The sequence below is a fragment of the Neopelma chrysocephalum genome, unplaced genomic scaffold, assembly GCF_003984885.1.
Source record: "Neopelma chrysocephalum unplaced genomic scaffold, ASM398488v2 Primary Assembly neopelma1_45, whole genome shotgun sequence".
Lineage (NCBI taxonomy): Eukaryota > Metazoa > Chordata > Aves > Passeriformes > Pipridae > Neopelma > Neopelma chrysocephalum.
In genome coordinates, this window is record NW_020897704.1 from 11,642,320 (window position 1) to 11,666,324 (window position 24,005).

At 38.8% G+C, this 24,005-nt stretch overlaps 1 protein-coding gene across 2 annotated transcripts in view; it reads left to right on the forward strand.

The window, feature by feature from the left end:
- RELN (reelin) overlaps positions 1-24,005 on the forward strand; it is a 284,032-nt gene that overhangs the window by 96,695 nt on the left and 163,332 nt on the right. For both annotated transcript variants that reach the window (XM_027679385.1, XM_027679386.1), the window contains exon 4: positions 20,149-20,219. In XM_027679385.1, coding sequence (XP_027535186.1) covers positions 20,149-20,219 — 71 coding nt within the window. The remainder of the gene's footprint in view (positions 1-20,148; positions 20,220-24,005) is intronic.

Genomic DNA, 24,005 nt, shown 5'->3' on the forward strand with positions numbered 1-24,005 from the left:
TTTCAAAGCAGGGGTTTTGACTCACTTTCAGCAGCAGGGCTTTTCTCTTGCAGAATGTGACTTGGAATGTGAATTCCCAGGTGGAACTACGAGGGAGTGCAAATGCCAGGACAGTGCAATTAATGATCTTTTTGACCTGAGAGCCAGTCTTGGAGCTGTGTGCGCCCTGGAACTCCAAAGGTTGTGGCACATGTCTGTGGCTTTCAGCTGTGTGGAGGTTTTTGTGTATAGCTGATAGATCTGGGAGCACTGAACACCCAGCGACAGAGGGAAAGGGAAGGATACAAATCTCAACTGAAACAGGAACACTAAAACAAGTTTACGAAGTTTTTATGAGTTTCCTTAGATTTCCAGACAGTAAAAAAATCATAGAGTAAGTGAAGCTCAGTGTTTGCAGGTGCTGGAAGCTTTGCACTGCTCCACTTAGCATACTTTACTAATATCTTTAAACTTTCAGATTATATTTGAAAAGTTAATAAAAAGAATTGTAGTAAACCCTGTTTCTTTTCTCTTTTCTTTTTTTTTTCCTTTAAATTGGTGAAATAATGTCATTGGGTCTTGCTCTGTGTGTGAAAGTGTGAGTGCAGAATACATTTCATGGTTGATTTATGAGCCCCTTGAAAATATGGTTTATAATGAAATTCCAACAAGCCCTTAACAAAATTACCATAACAAATAGCAATGTAATAATACCTTTCATGTCTGTGCATTCCTGCAGATTCACTCTCACTGAGCACTTGCCAAAGACCAGAGCACTTCCAGCCAGGGCTGGGCAGCACAGCCGGAGAATGTGCCTGCAGGAAGCTGTCTGCCTGCTGCACGGGTGTGAAGTTATGGATTCAGAGAGTCTGTATGGGCAAAGTTAAATCAGCAGTAATGCTAGCAAAATAATATCAAACTAAGAATACCTGTCTTTAGCTGAAGTTATTGCTGGTCTACTAAGGCAAAACATGAGAAGTGTAACTTTGGCTGCTGGCAGTACTTAATTTCAGGGTTTTGTTAGAATTAGGAAATATAGCTGAGATGGTTGCTAGAAAACTAATAATGGCTTGGTCTGTCATTGTTCATATGAGATGTCTATATTTATCTTTATATTTTAAAGCTTTATTTTGTTGAGATTTACAGTTGAGCCTGATCTCTTCATACTGGGATCCTGATGCTTTGCCTTGTATTTGCTTGTAATATACGAGATAACTTTCTGCTGCTGTGTTTCTTTGGAACATTTTGGTTTTGCATAGAATAACCTGTGCCAAAGCTGGATAACTGACTCACGATTTTTTTTTTTTTAATGGAGAAAAGTCTGGGCTATGGACATCTCAGATTTAACATATGTAACACCAGTGGTTTGTCAGTAGGAATTTTGAGGGCATTATACTGACCTCAATCTGCTCACGCAACCACTGAAACAAATTAAAGAGCAAAAGTACTATGCAGCCATTAGTGTGTAAAGGGCTGTTGGAGGCTGTTGAAATACAAAGCAAGAAAAAGAGCTACAGTGAGTAGCATAGTCTTTGGTGTCCTGGCAATGATACACAGTTAGGGACAGATGAAGTTAAATTTTAGCATTGAGGTTCATATACATAGAGTATAATTACATTCTCATTCTAAAATCATAGTGCAAACAATGTTAGACTAAGTGGTGTCTTTTCAAAGGAGAAGTTAAAATGGGAGATATAATTCCAGATGGGATAGTTAGAAAGAAGTGTTTACTGCGTTTCCCATTGGCATATTGTTAGGATTATTTTGGGAAATACAAAAATGGGTGGGAACAGAAAAAAACAGTCTGGGAAATAAAAAGGAGGAGTGAGCTTGTGGTGAGACAGCAAAGCTTGTAGGGGTGCAGGTTAAAACCACGCCTGGGAAGAGTTTGTGCAGAAAGCGAGCACCTTACCTACAGAAATTTGGAAAAAGTAGAAACCCTTGAGTGACAATTTTATTATCCTTCCAGAGATGTTTTTGGTTAATTTTACTGGCATGTCTATGCCTATGGGGCCCCTGGTGGCCTAGTGGTTAGGATGCGGCACTCTCACCGCTGCGACCCAGGTTCGATTCCCGGTCCCCCGGGCAGATGGAGCTTGTTAACCCTGTGAGGCCATCCATCTATGAGAAGGTCACTCTAAACAAACCTACGTCCCGAGGACCCCACTGCCATTATCCAAGCTTGCTTGGCCCCGGCAGATGAACCTTAGGATTAAAGGGTGGGCTCAGTTCAACGCAGGCTGTGTCTCACCTAAAAAATCCCTTGCGCAGGCTTGAAAAGTAACAGACCTTTCCCAAAATCTTTGTTTGCAAAGACTGGCCATACTATGCCTATGGCAATCCTCAAATTTCTACTATTAAAATGTCAGGTTAGGAGGTGACTCAGTACTGGAGATCATTGGGTTTTACTGGGATGAAGAGCAGAGATAAAGGAGCCAAAACAGATCAGAGAAGCCCAAACCTGGGCTTGACAGATCCTATTGTAATAATTCAAGCAATTTTATTTCTTTTATTTAAGCACTATTTGGTAACTTAAGATAAAAAGTGATCATGAAAATGTTTTATCTTCATGTATATGAAATAGGGACAATGTCCACCTCCTGCACTGAGCTTCCTGCACTGAGCCTTCAGTTTTCTCACCATCATTTTTAATAGCAGAATTTGTTCTTTGTGTTAGTAGACTTATGAAGGAATAAAACAGCCACTCTGAGTGCAATAGCATACAAATTGCTTTTTTCCATTTTTTTTTTTTTACTAGCTAGGCTAAGTATCCTGAAGGAGGGATATTTGGGCTTCAGCCAGCATGGTCAGTACATGGTCCATTAACCAGATTTCTTAGGCTTACAGTCTTGCTCTTTTTATCACAATTACTTTTCTCTCATCATGTCCTCTGTAGGCATTAGCAGATCCAACAAGGAGGGAGAGATGTTTGTGTACAACTTTGCGAGGGCTTCCTTTTTGGGATCATATGTCAGGACTGGGCTTCAGTTCACGGGGAATAAAACTTCTTTTATGTTGTTACATGTGTGACACTGCTCATGACCTACACAATAGGGTCATAATCCAGCTCTACAGTTGCTACCTCACAAATTATACAGCATATGAAGCTGGATCGCTAAAGGACTCAAAAATCTGTAACCAGAAAGTATAATTGGAGGTTGTTTTACTACTTCTCAGACACAGACAAAAAGATACCTAACTTGGGCTGGGTAATTCCAGAAAAGGCAACACCTCTTGTAGTATTTGCCCAAATACTACAAAGTAGACCAGAAGAAACAAATTATCTGGTTTCACTGTCAAAGACTCTAAACCATAACTCTTAACAGTCTTTAATTTCAAATGCTTTGTAAATTAATCATTCATTGCCCTCCAATTTTAATTTTCTTAAGGATAATATTTCCTAATCTCTGTTAGACCAGATTCTGCTATGTTAAATCACATTGCACAGGACAGTATTGCTGTATAGTGAAATGTAGTGTGAGTATTGGTGTTCACATAGGACACAAGAGCTTCTCACGGAATAAGGTGCTGATAACTCATAGTGAAAGGACTCTCAGGACCTGGGTCTTCATATTTAGTTGAAGAGCTGCAACAACACTACTGGTTGTTGGGATAGTTGCCTGTGCAGTCAAGTCAGTAGCTTGTAGAAACAGGTGCACAATGCAGAAATGCAGGTGCTGGAAGTGGTTTGACACACTGTGTTCTTGGGCTGTGTCAAGGATGACATAACTCCTACCTTTTTTTTTTTTGCAGTCTGTGTCTTGTTTTTAAGAAAGAAGGTCTAATCCAAACCCAGCTAATCTGATATATATGATGTGTTTTGATGAAATTTCTTGGTCAGAAGTTTCACGCTTTTACTAGAAATGGCAGGTATTTATAATTTGCTGCACAAGTAGTTTTCATGTTTTAGCATAATTTAGAGTGAATTAATGGCTTGTTATTTATTGCCTAATGCTCCGTAGGAGTGATTTATAAAGCCATGCTTTGCACTGCTCATTACTTTGTATTCTCTGTGTTAGGGGTATCATCAATATCATTAAATGAATTCTTGGTGACATTGCTCTGGAACTATGGGTTTTGATACAAGGGTAACAGAACATAAATCAAGAGTTATGTTTAATTCATAAGAGGCACCAATCTCTCATTTAGGTGTAGGCTGGGCTAGAAGGTGTCAAAAATATGCTTTACAATACCTATTGTGATTGCATTTCAGACCCTCTCTATATGCCCTTATGTTCTCTGTGAGAATAATAGATAGCAATACAGTGCAGTTTGTCAAGTGAATAACATTTGTAGTTTTGTATATTTGGGTGCAAATGCTATCATTATTTTTACCACAAGCCAAAAAGGAATATATTTACATGAATATACTTAAAACTAATTTAAAGACAAGTCTTGCCCATTCTGTGCAATAAATATTATTGTTAATTATTTAAATTACACTTTAAAAATGTAATACTTTCTAGTATTTCTTACTGTAATTTTTACTTCTTTCCCTGCAGAAACATAAACAAACATTTATATTACTATTTCTTTCCTTATCTCTTGAATTAGTGCATTGAAATCCAGAGCTTTGAAAAACCTATCAGAATATTTAACTAGTATCTGTTTGCTTTTTATAAATTTTATGTAAATATTTCTGTTCCCTTTGGCTTTTGTAAAAGAAAAATTATTCTTACAGAGCCTAAATTTAGGATTAGCACTGACTTGAAAATGCACTTTTACCTCACTATCACTCCAAGTGTATATGAACTCTTGACAGTATCATTCACATATAATAGTAATTTTGAAGCAAGAAGATTTAACTCTGTGCTGATGATGCAGTTTAATTGGAAGTGTTAATTATGCAGGAACTATGGATCCCTCCAGTGCTGTCATTTGCTGGAGGTTTGCTCATTGCCTAGCTTCAAAAAGCAGGACATGTTCTCTTTGACATTTCTTGGAGTTAACAAAATAGTTATCACATATTTTAAATTACTGAAATGAATTACTTTCATGTGAGAATACTAACATTTACACCTAAATCAAAACTAGAAAAAAACCATGTTTTGTGAAAATGGAGGAACACTTAGTTAACTATTTAAAACATTTGTTCTCAGTGGAAATAAAGTACTATAAAACAAATAACATATCATTGGAAAAGAAGAGAAATCAGACTTCAGGCTCCTTATGCCCCAGCTTTCATGCCCTATCCTGTATGCCCTTTCATTCAGATTTTCTAACATTTGTTAGAATGAGAAAAAAAATCAATTTAAATATGTGACAAAGTTTTGGACACAAACCTCAAAGAGATTGTTGGGGTTTTTTTTAAATTTTCACTTAAAAATAAACTGGAATGGGACTTTTTGGCTTAATATTTTCATTTTTACCTTGGTTTGCAATTGAAAACTCTACCCAGTTTGTAAACAACACTTATGTACTCTTCTATAACAAAAAGCCCCTGTATGTGAAAATTAGAAATTCCCATCAGTATTTTATTGATCCCAAATCTTCAAAAAATGCTTTATCCTGACCACCTGACACCTACGAATCTTCCCTCCCTCTGGAGGGTGCTGAGTGATGTTAAGGCGAGTTTTGGGAAGGTGTGTGGACTTTGAAGGATCCCTTGCTCTCAGGAGGTTGTGGCCCACAGATTTCCAGGTCTCCCTTACAGCACACTGGGTGTCACTCCCACCCTTGCTGGCAGCCATAGCCAAACTGCAGCAGACTATTTTGGGACACCTTCTGCCCAGTTTTGCAAAGAAAACAGACATTTTGTTAGTTGTGACACCCTTAGGCAGGGCAAAAGGGTGCTCAGCAAAGAGCTATCATGTACCTACTTAATGACACTAATGGGCTCAAGACCACAGAGCTCCTTTAGGATCAGAGGTTAATGGTGCAATAACTAACTGCAAGCTCATTTCATCTACTAGTGCTTCTGAAATAACAATGACTGGGGTAATTTTTCTTCATTATGTTGTGTGTCCTTTGATTAGGAGGGTTATGTTCTACAATGAGTAACTGCTGTACATAGTGGTACAGTACAGATCCATTTCATGGGCAACTGTCCAGTTTTCAAACAGTCACTAATATTAAAATTTTCTGTCACCAGCATTAAAAGGTGCCTGTGTCAGTTAAAAACAGGAAGACAAAACATGCAGGGAAATTCAATTTAATTTAGCCTAAGATGTATTTCTGGAGTGATATGGCTGTCTGTCCATCCCTCTTTTTCCTTGCACTAGTTATTTCTGAACTTGTAGGTCCATTCCAATGAAAGTTGACAGCAGCTTAAGAGTCTTAAATATATTAACTTTGATCTTTGAATATAGAGGATCATGCTGAAGAAAACACTGGGAAGGATTATTATATACAAATAGAGAAAAATTTTGAGGCAGCTCATGCTTAGCAAGAAGCTCCAGCTGAGCACATTTTAGCAAACCCCTCCTTGGCCGGGAGGAGGTTGAGACCAAGAGAAAGATTATACCAATGTGACTGCAAGTGATGAGCTTTCTGTGGTTTAGAAATCACTGCTCCTTACTTCAGGTGGGAAATGACCATGTACATGCTTCCACTGCATGGAGCTGCACAGGAAAATAAATTAAGTTAAACCAGTACCAAATAAACTCATAGTAGAATCAGGAAGAAGCGTCATTCAGCATACCTGACATCAGGAATGCAGAAATGGATTCATGAGTTTAGGAATGCAAGACTTTAAACTGGATCTTTTCTTTTTTTTTTTAAAGTTCATTCCCCAAAATTAAAATGGCATTTTCTTATTTATTTTGATACAAGTTTCAGAAATGTTAATTCATATGAATGTTTTTTCAAAGCATGAATAGTGTTCTAAAGAGACTATTAAGAAATATAGTTGCAGTTCATTTAAAGTACAGTTCAACAGCACCAATATTTATGCTGTAAATAATAAGGCTAAGCCTTTGAAAAGCAAATACTTTCTGAAATGCAATGTATTTTATTGTGCATAATGAAGCATATGAAGTAGTCTGGAAAAAAAAGAGCAGTTTCAATCTTGCTTCCTAAACCCAACAGATCAAAGTTCTTTACCATGTTCTTATTGGTAAACCCCTCAAAAGACCAAATAAGAGCATGAAAAGTATTGAAGAACAATTTTCCACAACACTACCGACAGCTGCAAAAAAAGTAAGGTATTTCCCTGAAGCAAGACAACATGAAAATTTTTGTGGCAAGCACAGATGAAAAGATTGGTGAATGGAAACTTGTAGAAGACTCATGTTCTGGTTTACTAAATGTATCTGAAAATAATTACTATATTTTCTATTTAATTTAGGAGTTATGATAATTTTTCGTATATTTCATAAAAAGTCAATAATACATCCAGAACAATGTTTAGGTGGAAACATATTGAAATATAGAAATAAATATACCATTTGAAATTCTGAAGCCAAAAGGTGCATGTTAACATGTGTCCACCGAGTATTATTAATATATAAACCCAGGTCTTTAGTTTAAATGCAAGGAATTGGCCTCAGGTCAACAAAATGAATAAAAAAAAGGAGATGGGCAGCAATGTCATGTAAGGAATCCAGACTTACTATGAACTGTTTGATTGAGGGATCCTCAGAAATGGATGCACCCGGAAGCTAAAAGCCATAGATCACCAGCTGTATTTTAAAACATTTTATTTGTTGTTTGCAATATATTGTTTTTAACAATCTTCATACTGGAATAACATAGAGATATCTTTGCCAGTGGGTAAAGTCTGCCTGTTTTCTTAATATGTGCCAAAAAGTGGTACTGCAGAGTTACTGCTGCTATTTTTACAGCATTGTTTTTAGATGCTGTTCTCAGATATTCTTGTTTTCTTCTAAATTGATAAATCTATCTCTGTCATCCACATGCCTTTACCAGTTAACATGGGTCTTGCTTCAAATCTTTTGACACACAGCCACATCCATCCCATCCATAGGTACAAGGTACCTTCTAGCTTATGTTATTTTGTTTTACCATTGCAGTTGTTCGAGATTTCAGCCATTCTCTGTGCAGACATGGGATTTTTTTTTTTCCAGAGATCAACAGATATTTGGTGACCATTTAGTACCATTACGTACCTTGGAGTACCTTCCATCAAACCCAGTTAGGAATCCATCCATAACAGCAATGGTCAGTTTTACTTAGACTGCACTAGGAAAATTTATCTCAGGGATGGAATGTCACTGCTTCACATTGCCAGGGGACTCTGTCTGGAGCCAATACTTCAGATATTTTTGCCAAAGGGAGTGCTCAGAAGAACCAAGGTTTTAGAAAACCTGTCTGATTTACTCTGACATTTGTGAATTTATCCCGAGCAGCTTATAGGAAGTGTCTCTTCCCTAAGGGTACAGGGGACTGTACTAGATGCAGCAGTGGACCTACTACTCTAAGTTTCTCAGATGAAGAGGAGAGATATGCGAGAACAAACTCACAGTTTTTGTTGTTGTTTACTTGATGCAGCATTTTCAAAAAATCTTTAAAACTGTGACACTCTGAAAACCCCATTAGAATTTCAGTTTTGAGAAGAGATCGTCTTTTATCGTTAAGTGTTAGCTCAAGTTTGAAGTTTTATTAATCAACCATAAACTTCTTAGCTACACAAATTATGGATGAATTTCTCTAATTTCCAGCACCCCTCTGTTGTGTACCGCACCAGATGTGCAAGTCTCCAATGAATGCCTTCATCTGAAATATTTGGAATTTGGGATTCCAGACATGGGAGTTTGAGCTCCCAAGCAATATTTCATGTAACAAAGCAATAATTATTTGTGTGTATTTGAAAAGTTCACCTTCCTGGCAACATTACTGAACTGAATTCCCAGTGTATTTCTTCTGATTGGAAACTGTCATTAGCAAATAAATGAAGAGTTGAAGTCTGGTTGTGTTTCACCCAGTATTGCCATTTTTTGTTCATCTGGGACATAGAGAATCCAGTGTTGGGACTGTGCTAAAGAATCTCAGAACATTAACAGGATGTTTTCTTACAAAGATTCATTTTAGTGTTGTGCTCATTCTGCCAAAGATTTCTGGAAACAAATCTGTGCTAAGAGGAAAAATTAGTTAGTAATAAAAAACCGAGAGAACCATCTATCCTGGAAGTGCCTTTGTTGTTGCTTAGATTCCCTGTTACTTTGGTTTGTTTTGAGGCTAGGGTTATAAATCTCTTCATTATTACTTTATTTTAAGAGAAGGGTTTTAGAGTTTGATGCCTTTTTTAATAATGAGCTTAAAGAATTATTATCCACACCGTATCAAAAGGAGATATTATAGCAGTGTAGCTTAGCAGGTAATTTATTTCTGAGTAAGACAAATCATGGATTGTTTCCTAGTGAGAAACATGAGTTCAAACTCATTATTGCTGGAATAATATTGTATGGGAGGCTGTCATCCAAATGAGTTGTAAATTGAGTATTTATGCCTATGTCAAGTGACTGACCAATTCAAGGTAAATTTTACACAGTAGTTTTTGTTTAACATGATTTTGATAGCCCTGTTAGTATTGTATTATGCAAAAAGATTCATGAATATCAGAACTGTGAGCCTGAACATGCTGCCAGGCAGCGTGGTGAAAGGCATAGCAGGGCTGTATGTGTTTGATTAGCGTAGTTGACCCTACTTTGAGCAGGAGGTTGGTCTGGAGACCCTCTGAGGCCCCTTCCAGCCTGGATTTTCTTATGATCCTCTCTGAGGTGTGAAGATGGGTCTGTGTAAGCCGGCCATGTTCTCTTGAGTGGAGGAAGAAAAAGGTCTGCCCATGACTCAGAAGCTGAATTCACCCCTTTTGGCACTGGCAGCAGAGGCAGAGGTTGGGTCCAGACCCCATCTGCCAGCACATGGGCACAGAGCTCCCATCCACAGCACAGGTGGAAGCAAGCACCCAGGGATGCTGAGCCAGTGCTGACACCCTGCAAGGGCAGCACAGGGGCTTTGATCAGCCCTAAAAATGGTGAAAGTTACTGGTTTGGAAAGCAGGGCTGGGGGACAGGACCTGTTGTGGAAGGACATAGAGAACAGATTGTTGTCTTTTAAATCTGTTTTTGTTTGATCCCTCCGGCAGAAGTGGGAAAGGTTGGATACAATTGAGGTATTGAAGTCTCTGAGTGTCTTTTAATCCAAACCTTAAGATAGTAGTCAAATGGGCATCTCTGACAAACAAAAAAATCTGTGCTGAAGAAATGCCTAACTATGATGTGAGCAGGAGAATCCGTGAATCCAGGTTTCCTACATCTTTGGACAGTAAATCCCCATAGCACCCATATCACAGTATGCGGGGGGGCCTCACACCAATACCTCTAAGCTCCCCAAATAACCTCCAACCCTTCCCCAGTACCTCCAGCTCCTGAAGCTGATGCCAGGCCTCCTCACCATAGTCTTTCCAGTTTATGCTGTGTACATGATGCCATTCCAATTGCTTCTTTTGACTGGAGTTATGTGATACTTCACAAATTTTTCATTTTTTCAGTGGCTGGTGGAATTAATTATTCTCCTAAGGTAGTATTTCACCTGCCTATTTCTATTTGTAAGCTACTATGGTCTTCAGGGATATATGCTTTCTTTCAACTCATAAATCTGGCTGAAAATTAAAAACCATGCAGGAGAAATAACTGTCCTTTGTATGATTAGTGACCCTGCATTTTTTTCCCAGAGGTTCACCATATTCCTGGCAAGCAGGAGGCAAGTGAGAATAAGTAGAGAGTAACAGTTCTTCAATAACAACTGTATCAGGTTCTTCCTTAGTTTGATTTTGATCTGTAAATGATTAACACATTTCATTTGTTTTTTAGCCTTCTGAAAGCATTTAGCTTGGTGAGAAGAGTGCAAAGAAGCAGTAGATGAGGAGTGTAATATTTCAGTGTTTGGTGAAGCTTTAGGAAGGGAAACCTGCCCCATGTGCCCTGGGGTTCAGTCTGTGGAAATTTTGATTTTTGATGTTATATTTTCTAGCTTGAGACTAAAGAGGCAGGTTTTATCCTTCCCTTACAAGCTGATTTGCACATTGTGGATGCACCAGTTGCAACCCTACAATTAATACTGAAATTAGTGTTTTTTAAGAAAGGTACTTAATTTGGCTATTGAGGATTACTCTGTGTGGGTTGCAAAGCAAATAGAGGGGATGAAGTCCCAGATTCTCATATGGCCCAGCTCATCTGCAGCTATTGGCAATGTCCTTTGGGACCAGTGGGCAGCTAAAGCAGATTAGAGCAGATTGGTGAAACCCTACCTGGGAAATGGATAGCGGTACAGATGGCATGAGAGCAGTGAACTGAAAAGGTGGCCTTAAAATCATCTTTTTTTCCATTATTTAGGATCTTTTAAAACCAGTGTTATTTTTATCATAGTGTCTCATGTTGTTTCAGATTTTGCTCTTTTAATTTCAAATGTTTTTAAGTTTTCACTGTACTAGCTAAGTATGTTATTTATTGTCAGCTTTCATGTAAAAATGTATCACATCAGAAAAGCCCATAGCATCAACTACCTTTAAACTCCTGGTTTTCTGGAATCATGTAAAACCCCTGGCACTTCTGGTTGGATACTCTGAGATACCCAGCCATAAACTGGGTAGGGAGAATCAATATCACAGGTATTTACATGAAGTGTTAAACATATTTAACTGGTTAATTTTTTTGTGCTATGAAAAGCAGTTCTCAAAATAAGTGTTGATTAATCTGATTAGATGCAAACCTTGCTTTAATTTCTTTGCATGCAAAATTTTAGAATCATGGGTCTGCAGGAAAATGTAGACTGGAAGAAGTCTTGGGAGGTTTTCAGTCCAAAATCCTGCTCAGATGGGGATCAGAACAGGTTACTCAGGGCTTTAATCCAGTCTGGTCTTAAAATACAGCAGCAATGGAGAGGAACTGCACAACTTCCCTTGGCTGGCTGCTACCAGGTCCCCCCAAAGTCATCTCTTCTCCAGGCTGAATGAGCTCTGGTCCCTCAGTCTCTCCTCATAGAGCACATGTTCCAGCCCAAATCATCTTGGTCGTCTCTGCTGAACTCACCTCAGCTGATCAGCGCTGCCAAACTTGACTGGCGCATGTTGTTAAGAAAAGGATCCTTGTAAAGTATATAGGAAATGACTGCAAGTCTGTTTGCTTAACACTTCTGTGCTCATTCAGAGGTTTCAGAAATTTTAAAATTCACAGTAATTGCAACATTTCTTCTTGCGATACCGGAAAAGAAAAAGATGTTGTTGTTCTCAGGGAAATTTAGGTGATTGAATGATAATTTGATTGAATATAGGCTTCAAAAGACTACACAAGCAAAATCTGGGAAAAACAGTATTTCTTTAATACCAAAAATGCATGTAAGACATAGATGGAACATATTCATTATCTTAGGGTTAAATATAAATGTCAAGAGTCACAAATAGTCAATTTAAAATTAAAAAAACCTAACATTCATTCAATCCGTGTTTCACTGGATAGTAAAGTACAATAGATTGCAAAACATAAGACAACGACAGCATCCTCTCCCAAACCATGAAAAAGGTGGAAAACAGGGACCTAGTTGCTGGCACTGTGTCAGGAGAGAGACAATGTATGCTTGTTCTATTATTTATATGAGCTGACTGCTTGGCAGATGCCACTGCAATAACCCTTTCTTTCACGTGTAGGAAAAACAGAATTTGCTTTTCTTTATAATCGCAAAATGCAAAATACTAATGAAAATGTTGGATTTCCGTAGCTGAGAAGAAATGATTGTCCTAATCTGCTTTCAGTCAGCAAGAAGTTCTAATCATTACAGTCACATAAGACTAGATAGAATTTTCAAAAACCCACATCTTTTTAGTCTGAGATATCAGGGAAAGGAGGATGAAAATGTTTATTATCAGTTTAAAATGGTAATTCTTACTTTTTACCTCTTTTATAATGCATATATATTGTTATGTTGTATCCATATTCTGCACTTGCACCTTGCAACCAGCAAAAATTTTGGTTTTTTAGAATGACAAAAGTAAGTTCTTATAAATTGTAAACTATAGTGGCTGGAGATGCCCGTGCACCCTTCTGCTTCCAGTGCTGTAAGTTTAGATCCATCCCCTGTTATACAGGTCATAATTACAGAATCACAGAATAGGATCATAGAATGGCCTGGATTGAACAGACCTTAAAGACCATCTTGTTCCACCCCCCCTGCGGTGGACAGGGACACCTTTCACCAGACCAGGTTGCTCAAAACTCCATCCATCCTGGCATTGATCCGTCCAACCTGGCATTAAACACATCCAGGGATGGGGCAATGCTTCACCACCCTCACAGTAAAGAATATCTATCTAAACCTATTCTCTTTCAGTTTGAAACCATTTTCCTTTGTCCTGTCAGTATTTGCTCTTGTAAGAAGTCCCTCTCCATCTTTCTTGTAGGCTCCCTTTAGATACTGGAAGGAAATTTTTGTAGGTCCATCTGCTTTATTTTTCTACTCGAGAACGATTCTTTTATTCAAATCTTGGCTAAAGAAAGCCCTTAGATGTGTATTTAAATCAATCCCTAGTCAGACCAGCACATCCTAAGTGCACAGAGCCTAGCATAGATTTCTATGTTAAACCATAAAAAATTAAATCTGTTTCATTTTGGGCTGATGTTACCATTTAACTGCTGTATTCCTCCTCTTATATTTATGCCAAATAATCATATTGCCTCTCAGGCATATAACTCTTTTTCAGTTAAAGGTCAAATAGCAAAAACAAAACCCACCTGGTGTCTTGTAAGTGTGCACTGGAGGGTGCATACAGTCAAAAATGTACACATCAGGTCAACACACAGGAGTGTTCATGGACCACTGCACACTTTAAAAGAGGGTGAAGCGTGGCTGAAGTTGTGGGTTTTAAAAATGCATGTTTTGCATGGGGTGCACTGAATGATATAAAAATTCTGCAAGACCAGCTAGATGCAGGTTGGGTCCCACAGCACTCAAAGAGTTACAAGTAGTTTTTCAGAGCACATGGATAGTGTGTGGGAGGGAGGCACAGCCCACCTCTGCACATAACCAGTGAGAGTTTCTGCTAGCCATATTAAGGTTTTGAAGCATGTTTTCTTAATGCCAGTGTGGTCTTAATGTCAGTAAAGGTAGTACATATGCTCTTGCTTCCATATGCAAAAATTCATAGCTTTAAATCTTGGGTTAATACCAAAAACTTCTGCAAAAGGAACTTTGTTTACTTTCCTTCGTCTTTATTGGCTCTTGCTGAAAAGTCTTTTGACATTTGTTCTACATTTTCTTGTAGACTTTTTTAGTTTCAAACTTTTTTAGACAAAATTTTGATTTCAACAAAGATATTGACTGCACCTTTAGGCTGATGGCTGAGTCCCTTTCCCCACATGTGCAGTCCCCAGACATAAATTCAGAGATGAGAAGATCAGGTGGCTCTAGTTCCTCTTGCATTACCCTATATGAAGGCAAAGGAGTGTCAGCTTACCCATGAAGTAAGTCATGACCGTAACTTATGCATGTGAACCACAAACTTCAGCACAGGACAGCTGCCCCAAATGAAATGATTGCTCTTTGCCCACTAGCACATAATCTAGCTTTTGCTGGCCATTTTAGTCCTTTCCCCCGAAGACTTTTTACCTCTGACTGAGGTTTTTAGAGCAAGTATGCTAATTCCAGTCTCCTGAACAAATGTCTACATAAGTAATTGCATCTTACTTGCCAAATTTCCCTGACAATTTCAGCTGAATATGGTCAGGACAGATGACTTTTTTTATAACATCTCAGGGAAGAAGCCATTGGGGGCAGGGAGGGAAAGGCAGAGTCAAAATGTGCATTTCAGAACACACAGATCTCGTTCCTGCTGCTTTAATTAGACTGTGCTTGCATGTCAAGTGGTAACTGAAATAACAACTCGGAGACATTTAACCAGTAGCTAAAAGCCTCCCACCCAAGCACCTTCTGGATCAGCAGTCATGAGTGCTCTGTGCTTTTTCCCTACTGGCCCCAGCACCAGGACCATCTCCCAGTCAGGTTTAATATCTGGTCTTGACTGCCCTTGAAGAAATTGCCACTGAAGGTTTCAACCATGGTAGGAGACCAGCCAAAATGCACACCAGCCTGACTTCACGTCTTGCCACACACAGTAAATGGTCAACAAACCACCTTTGCAGGCCACTGGAAGAAAATGGTTCACACTCCTGCCATGAAAGGCTGGGCACACGTACCCTGTGTACTCAGTCACCAGAAGGCCTGTTCTCCATCTTGCTTTTAAAGTTATTTTATTTAGAGATCCCTCAATTAGCCTGTACTGGGGGAGAATATATCTGTTAAAGACAATGGGTTAAACAAGACAATCCTGCAATCATGCAAATTAACCAATGCATTAAAAATCAACCCATTTATTTGCATAAAGAGGGCAGCTATCTGCGCTGGGGTCTGGGTGGTGCTGCTGTGCCACCTTTCCACAGACAGAGCTGGCAGAGCCAGGCAGCAGAGGCAGCACACATGGGTCAGACACATGTAGCCTCCTGCCTGTGCTCTCCTGAGCTGAAACACTCTCTTTAAAATGCAACCTGTTAACAAAAGCATGTCAGCAGTGCATGTGAATCCAGTGTGATATATGAGATACTTCAACATAAAATGCCAACAGCAATTACTGGGTATGCATTGCTTTGTTTTCTCTTCCAGCCCAAGCTCATAAAATGTCCAGCACCGACTGTGTCCCCCATAGCAGTGGGGAGGGAGCTCAGTCTGTGCTGGCAGTGCATCAGACCTGATTTTGGGGGGCAGCTCTGTGGGGTTGAGGAAGACCAATCTCAGCTTCATATAGTCATTCACTGATTTTCCTGGAGCCAGTGTTGTGGATGTCACCCTGAATGTCCTCCAGTAGAAGCAGCCACTAACCATTGCATACAGATGTGCAGCGCAGCTGCTAGAGCAGGCACAGAGTTAAAACTCTGCTAGTGTGGGTAACAAATAGCCTCTTTTTCCTTGATCCTCTTGAAAACTCTTTTTGGAGTGTCATAAGGTATTTTACTGTATGTCACTTGAAGCCCCTTCACGAATTAATTTGTCCTTAATTTGTGCCTCCTCTCGCCAGGGAAAGGTGCAGATGCCCAGCACCCCTGTAAGGGCAGAGCAAGCACCAGGCATGCAAACCCCAGAGCATGGCCAAATGGTGACAAACTTCAGGGGAAGGCCTGGGACAGGTACTCTGCTCCTGGACACACAGCTCAGCATGCTGCATCTAATAAACAGGAGGCGGAAGGGAGGTCTCTCTATCATATGCAAGGGTCTTTGGGTTTCTTTCTCTCAAATCACCTGGAATGAATCATGTTATTGCATAGGGCCCAAATTGATATTACTTAAACTATGTTCAGAGAAGCTGGCAATACTGCACGCAAATGAAGTGTTTTTAAGCTTGGTGGCACTTGAGCAGGGTGGCACTTCATGTGCCATTTCACAGGTGACATGGACTATATATAGTTTAAGTAGAGAATTTTATTTTTTTTTTTTGCTTTTCAGTGATAGATAATCTAAAAGTCCTTATTGGCACCTGATTTCAATTGAATAGTTGTGGTTTAGAGAGGAAAATTTGTTACAAAATTGCTGTAATTGAAGTATGGGGTTAGTAATGCCTTGAACTGCCAGTGAGCCTTGACATCTAATATAGTCTTCTTGTGTTCAGACCTCTTTTTTCCTCTGTCAGCAGTTTTATCTCCACTTGCTAATTTCAAAAACACATTTCTTCTCTCTCTTGCATAGCCCCAAGCAGACAAATACATCCAGGCTAATGGAAGAGTGAGGTTAATATAAAGAGGAACCTTATTACCTCTAAGTTGTTTTTCTTTCAAAGCTCTCACTTACCACATCAAGATGTTCCTCTTCTCTGCCATTTTTCTTTTATTTCTCATCCCTTCGGAAAGATTGATTCCTACTCAGGAATTACCTCTGGGGACACATGGAACATGCATCTTGCCTTTTGGCTGACTGACACATTAGATTTGATTAGTTATTTGCCCTTTAGCTGGGAATAAATAGCAGACAATGTCAGAATGGGACTATAGACTGGTGTGGAGTAACATCAAATGATAGTTACTAAGTACTCTTCCTCTAAGCAATATTTAACTACATTAAAGACAGCATAGAAACTTTTCAAAAATGGCACAAAAGTCAGTTACTGGTTATATATGTCACAAAAGCAAAACCCCATAGTTAATAGTTGAGTAATTTTCGTTCTTTAGTAGAGTATTTTTCAGGCCTTGCCAGTATTATTTTGTTATAATTACCATAAATATTATGTAGGTTTTAGACTGGAGTGTGAATATAGGAAGGATATGGGTTTGAATACGTTACATGTTTTTAAAAGAGAAAAACCCAAATTCATTATCCTGTTCCATAAACCTCACCTGTCAGGTAGGAACATCATCAGCAGAGGAAGTTCAATGCAGAAAAGGTATATTTTGCACTTCTTTCTATAAGTAGCTAGTTTATGCATAATTGCACTGCATTATTATCTTTTGCTCCATGAATAAAGCATAAATACAGAGAAAACCAAGCAGATAATGCTAGTAAACTGACAGGAGCAATAGCCTTAATAATTCTCTGAAGCTGTGCAGGCCAGTGCATGTGCCCATTGCAAGAGTAATGCTGATGTGAGCACACGCTGTAGCAAGTGGTGCCCTTCCTGCACAGCTCTTGTCCCCAGGGTGCAGATCACTCCTGCTATGGAACAGCAATAATTGGCTCCTAGTCTGCATTATCAAGCAAGGGATGATAGACACAGGAAGATGCCGATCATTCAACTGGCTGCTGGCTTTCTGCCCAAATCCCCTTTTTCTCACACGCATGCAGAGATCCAGTAAACAGTACACAGTTTGATATTATTGGTATTATTTGGTATTTGTTTGCATTCAGACACATACTCAAGCTCCCCTCTGCATGTGGTCTGTGTTTCAAGAGTTTGCTCTTATCTGCCTCATAAAGGAATGCTCTGGTTGCCATCATTGTTGTGTACACCCTGAATTGTATCCTGGGCTGTTGCATAAACAGCATCTCTGAAGTCCCAGTCTACTGTTAATATAAGTTTTCTTTCCCACTGTCTGCAAAGAGCCCTCTCTTCCACCCTGTCAACTTGGGGGATAGAAATGTCGTGAAAAATACCTTCTGTGTCTTAGGTGTGGCTTTTTCCTTGTATGTTGAGCCAGGCAAGCTCAATACATGGCGTTCCGACAAAGAAACATATTTGCAAAACGTGTCTGTTGGTGCCGCATTGGCCCCAAAGCTGGCTGTGGGATGCCCTGTCGTTTCAGCTGCTAGAGGAAACCACCATATCTGACCCTTCTAAAGAAATCAGGGCACATGTCTGATTTTGGAGATCGTTTGCTCCAGTTCTGACTTGTGTGACTGCAAACACCTATGAGGAAATTTGAAGAAATGTATGTATTGATCATAGTTGCTTGCATATTCAGCACAACAGAGCTCTAGGAAATACTTCAGTTCGTAATTTTAAATGAGACAAAGTCTCAGCTCTCTTGCCTTTATGTACTGGAGCAATGTATTTGTTTTTATTTTACACTGTACTCAGTATGGTCATTGGTCATCACAGCAGATCTGGAAATGCTAATGTAGAACTATGGCATGAAGTTTTGCTGTATTTTACAGAAGTCCTGGAAATCCTAGAATAGTTTCCATGATGCACATGGTAGGGACTAAAACCAAAACCTCACACTGGTAACGCAATCCCGGGACTGTGACCAAAATACTATCACTGCCAGGTGAGGCAAGGCTCCAGCTTTAGATCTTCCTCTGGCAGTCCAAGGCTGGAAAGGCAGCATAGCTCTCTTTCCAGAAGCAGAGGAAGAGAGTGCCCTGAAAGCCATAGGGGCATGAGGTGGTCATAGTTTTGCATTTCTGGACAAATAGAGCTTTTCTAAATGTTCAGGAAGCAAAGCAGATCCCAGAGAAGCTTTCGTTTACTCCTGTTTATACTCTGACAGTTTGCAGATGGGTTTTACCTTGAGGATCCACTGTATATGAAAAATTTACTATTAGATGGGTTACTTTCATTGTTCTTCCTTTTCAGTGGCCTAGTAGCCAAGAAAAAAAAATTAGTTTTGACTTTCATTTTCAAATCATTCCTTTATGGCCCTTCCTGACATTTTATAAGCAGGTGACGCGTGATCCATTAGAGAGGGCACACAGCTGGGTGTAGAATTACACTCATAAAGTAGCTTTCAACATCTTACTGTTGAACCAAGAGGCTATTTTGACGAGTTCACATGGATCCACATTGAGCCCATTAATGTTAATTAGAGAAAGGCTGAAGAACACATATGAAGAGTGAATATGAGTCTAGACAGATATTGGAAGAACTTTGGTTGAAGGAAATCAGACTTCAAATGCAACACTTGTAAATACGGAAAGGTTTTGAAATCTCGGAGATAAAACTGATGTTGTGAAGCACTGCACTTGGAAAATAGGGAAGAAATGAGCAATTAGAAATATAGAATAACGATCACTGTTAGCATGACAGCTCTGTAAGAGAGAAACAAATCACATTGCATTATATTTCTAGCTGATCATGAGACAACAAAATGACTAATCATTCTCTGTGGTACATTAGCTGGTCTCTAGCTGTGGGTCACTAATGGGAAATAGTTATTGTTTAGATAAAACTGTTGAGACCACAAGTAACAATGCAGCTTATCAAGAAATGTTGCAGGGTCTCTTTTTTTTTGAAGGTGTTTGACAGAGATCTGGAGCAGAGAACTTACTGATATCTCCCATTGTTTCAAGAGAAGATTTCTGGACACCCATTCAAGCTCCACACTCCATCCATAACACGTAACAGTACTGCCATTGCTATTTCTTGTTGCATTGTGAGACTATTAATTTCACAGGGCAGCCACTCTGCAACCTTTAATTCTGCTCTGCACTGAGGCAGATGCACTTTCTCAGGCAGGGCAGTGTGCTTGGCTTTGCAATATGCTTACTTATATCCTTCATTAAATTCCTGTGCCAGTGATTTTTATTACCAATGTAGCTGTTTCGGTTTAGGAACTTTTGTTTTGCTATGCACAAAAGAATCTACAACTTATTCTATACATTTAAAAGAGTACAAAAAGAAGAACAGAGAAAAAAAGCAGAATGGGACTTCTGATTTGATTAGTCATGCATATAGATATAAAAATGCCTATATAAATAAATATACTACATTATTTATTGTTGCCTTTTTTATGTTCACAGGGCCACAGCTACTCATAGGGGCCAAGTTATATTCAAGGATGCCTTAGCACAACAGTTGTGTGAACAGGGAGGTAAGTCACCATAATTCTAAAAATATCTGGCAAATATTTTCCATTGTACCTGTGTCTCAGTGTTACTCTTCATGAAAACTATTCTGTAGAAAAGTTAATATCAGGATCTTATTTACATTTTTAAAACTGATACTTTCTTTGGCTTCATACTTCCCATTAGTTATCCAGGAAGCCCTGTTGTCCTCTCTGCTACATATTGGGGAATGTACAAAACTTAAAGTAGCATTATGCACATGCCTGAAATCAGCCTGTAATAACCAACATTCCTTTTCTGTCAAAACCACAAGCTTAGTTTTAACTCTGTCTGTATTAACTATAAGCAATATGCCCACAGCAAAAGCTTTATTTACCATCCAGCTCACACATGTCCTTGTGAAGAATCTGTCTTCCCATTTTGTGAAAGTAGGACATTGAATTTTTGCCATCACCTACAACATTTGATCATTTTTATAGCTAAACAAAATGTTTGACTTACACAAACTTAAAAAATCTAATTGTTTTTGCTGCTTATCCTTTTGATGAATAACCTAAAAAATAAACATCCTGTTGTCAGCTCTTGTCTACAAACAGTACTCTGCTTTGAACCTGATTCACTAAAACAGTAAGAAGTAGAGAAAGTATCCATCATTTTTGGTACAGGAGAGAAAGGAATTTCTGTGCTGATCCAGTTATATCAGCAAAATTCCAGTGATATTTCCATGTGAAAAGTAACAATGGGACATGGGCCAAACTGTCTAAAATAAATATTTTAAAATTGGAAATGTGTTGTCATATTGAAGCAGAAGAGGAAACCCCATAAAATACATTCTTTGAGGGCATTAGTGCTATAGGGTTGGGGTTTTTTCCTAAGAGTTTGTGAATTTGGAATAAGAAGTTGTTGAGCATTATGTCAGGAGCATAAATTGAGTTATTCATATAAGGTCTCAATAGTACCTTTGTGATAATGAGGGAAATATATTTCAATTATCAACTTCAACATTTGAGTTTTCAGTATTGTTATATTTCAGTGGAAGTAGAAAGAAGGGATTCAGGGATGTGACTGAAAATGTCACCTAGAAAGCTAGGATGTTGGTTATATTTTGAATGAATTAGAAATATGTAACATGGGTTCTGGCAATCAGAAGAGAATATTATAGTGATCTGCATGGAGTGTGATTGGACGAGCCATGGTTTTGCAGTGTGGAGCAAAAAACATCTGGAGAAATTACCAAAATGCATTTGGTGTTCAGAACAGGAGATAATTGTACACCCACAGCGCTGTGTGAAAGAGTAGTGTTTCAGTGTTACTTGCTGGATGGACATGAGTGAAGAGTGGAAAAATTAGTATGCAGAGTAATCAACATAAAATGATGAAAAGCCTCATAAACAGATTAAATTCTCCAAGACAAGGCTGCATAGTGAGCACACCACAGCCAAAGGCAGTCTGTGGTGAAGGACAGGTAAGGAAGAGAAAAGAAAGTAAAAGATGTCTTTATGGCAGAGTGACAGAGATCTGGCAGTGACCAGCACCATTAAACCTACACACAAGCAAACTGAATGGAAATACACGACTGTCAGTGTCAGAACTGGCAGCATGGTCTAGGAGAATATGGGCAAAGCAATAAGAGTTCTCCCTGCTGGAGGAAGATACCTTGTTAAGTAGAGACAAGTGGGTAGAAATCCATCCATGCAGACTTTGACAGTCCTTCTTCAGACATGCTGTTCCAGGAGATTTTACTAGGAGAGCTGATGGAAGAAATTTTAATTCTTTCACCACTCTCTGTTTTACATTTCTGCAATTTTGGAGCACAACCTAACCTCAAATAAACATTTTAGTGACACTTATGTTGATTAAAACAGTAGGTCCTTATGTTACTGCACGCTGTCCCCAAGTTCACAGGAGCTCTGTAGAACAAGGAGAAGATAGGATTTCGATATTGGTTGTATGTAGAGAATAAAGGATGTTGAGATGTGCCATTCCTGAGCCTTCACTGGCTGCTCAGCTGTGACAATCCCTGTGTCGCCTCCTCCTCCCACCCAGCCACTGACAGTCACGTCCTGCACCGCTTACCTGAATGGGTCTTCAGCTTCCCCACCTCATCATAGCCTCCCATGTCTTTATAACTTCTGTGTTTCCCGTGATTTTCCCAGCAATGCTCTTTGTTTATATACAGTCACTTCAGAAACTTTCTGTATTTATCATCCTCAAAATATGTGATGTCATTGTGGTAACTCTGCAAACATCAGATCAGACTTAGTCAAGGGTCACCCAGAGGTACTGTTCTATGAGCAGTTGACAGTGTATGACAACTGTGTAATCAGTGACCAAATTCCTTGCAATACTAACATGCAAGCTTCTCAGATGTTCTCTTGGTTCTTCTCCCACATTTTTATCCTCACCATGGTTTATCTCCACTTAGTTTCCTAGCTCAGTCACAGTTTCCTTGACTTGGATATTCAACCACTACATTGCCCATTACCTTCCTATCATCCCTTCCAGCACCAGGCTCTCCTCTGCCTTTTTATTCTCATTTCTTCAGCAGACAGTGTGCATTGCATTAGTCTCTAACCACTGCATACTATTATCACTCTTATACTATTAGAATTAATTTTCCTATTCAAAGAAAAGAGGCTTTCTTTGAAGCAGACCTCACTTCGTTTATTCCAGTTTCATCAACACCACTAATGTAAACAAAGGACTCTTTCAGAAAGAATTAGTGAATTTATTTAGATGCAAATATCAAATTAATATGTATGCAAAACAGCAAGGTAGATTGACATAAATGAGGTTTTGTGGTCTGTTTCTAGCCCTAAACATTACTGTACTGAAATGCTGTAGTGAATAATGTGGCATATCAAGTAAAAAAAGATAAAACCACAGGGCAACTTCATAGATTTATTACAGACTATCTTCTTAATAAGTATGTTCACTGGAGGTGATCTCAGACTTCATAATATCTAGTAAAAAGGATATACATGAAGATGTGAAAGTAGCAAGATATCTCAGAAATCATATTCACTGTGGCTGTCCACCCTCAGATGTGCATTAGTAAATTCTAATAGAGTTAATGGGATTTGTGCAGTGAAAGGAAAGTGGTTTTTGTATTTTGAAGATAATTAGAGTATGATAAAGGGTAGTGTTAAGAGATGGCAATGCCAAACAAGCAGCCATATGTATAATGTAAATGGAATGAGAAATGGTGCCGTAGGGAAAGACACTAAAGAAAGTAAAAAATTGCTTGAAAAGCTTTGTGTTCAGAAAATAATATGTATTTTAGGAAGTGAGAAAGATCTTTGAGAGTTGATGTGAGCTTTAAATTTTATGAGAATTACATTGAAGAAAGGAGACATAAAAATTATCATATAGTTAATCCAGAACAAAGAGGAAAAAAATCAAAAACTGCATAATAAGACAGTAAAGATAGATGTCTTATAAATACTTCTAAGGACAATTAAGGATCGTAAGGACTGATGATATTCCTACCACTAATAATATATTTATTTAACCATATGTTTAACTTGTTGATCTAATGGCAAAATAAATGGAAAATAAGGTAAACTTAGTATTGTGCATATTGATTCATATTTATTCCTGGCTTGAGTAGAACAAAAATTATACATTAATAAACAGTATCATAATTAAAATGGAGCTGGCAAGACATCAAACTTGGCTGCATTGTTCCGTAGAACAGTGATGCTGCTGGGAGGAACAGCTTGGGGTGCACAAGCCCTGCCTGCCTTTGCCTCACCAAGTAGGATTCTAATGGGTAAGGAGCCCATTCCTCTGATACACTGTGTAACTCTGGA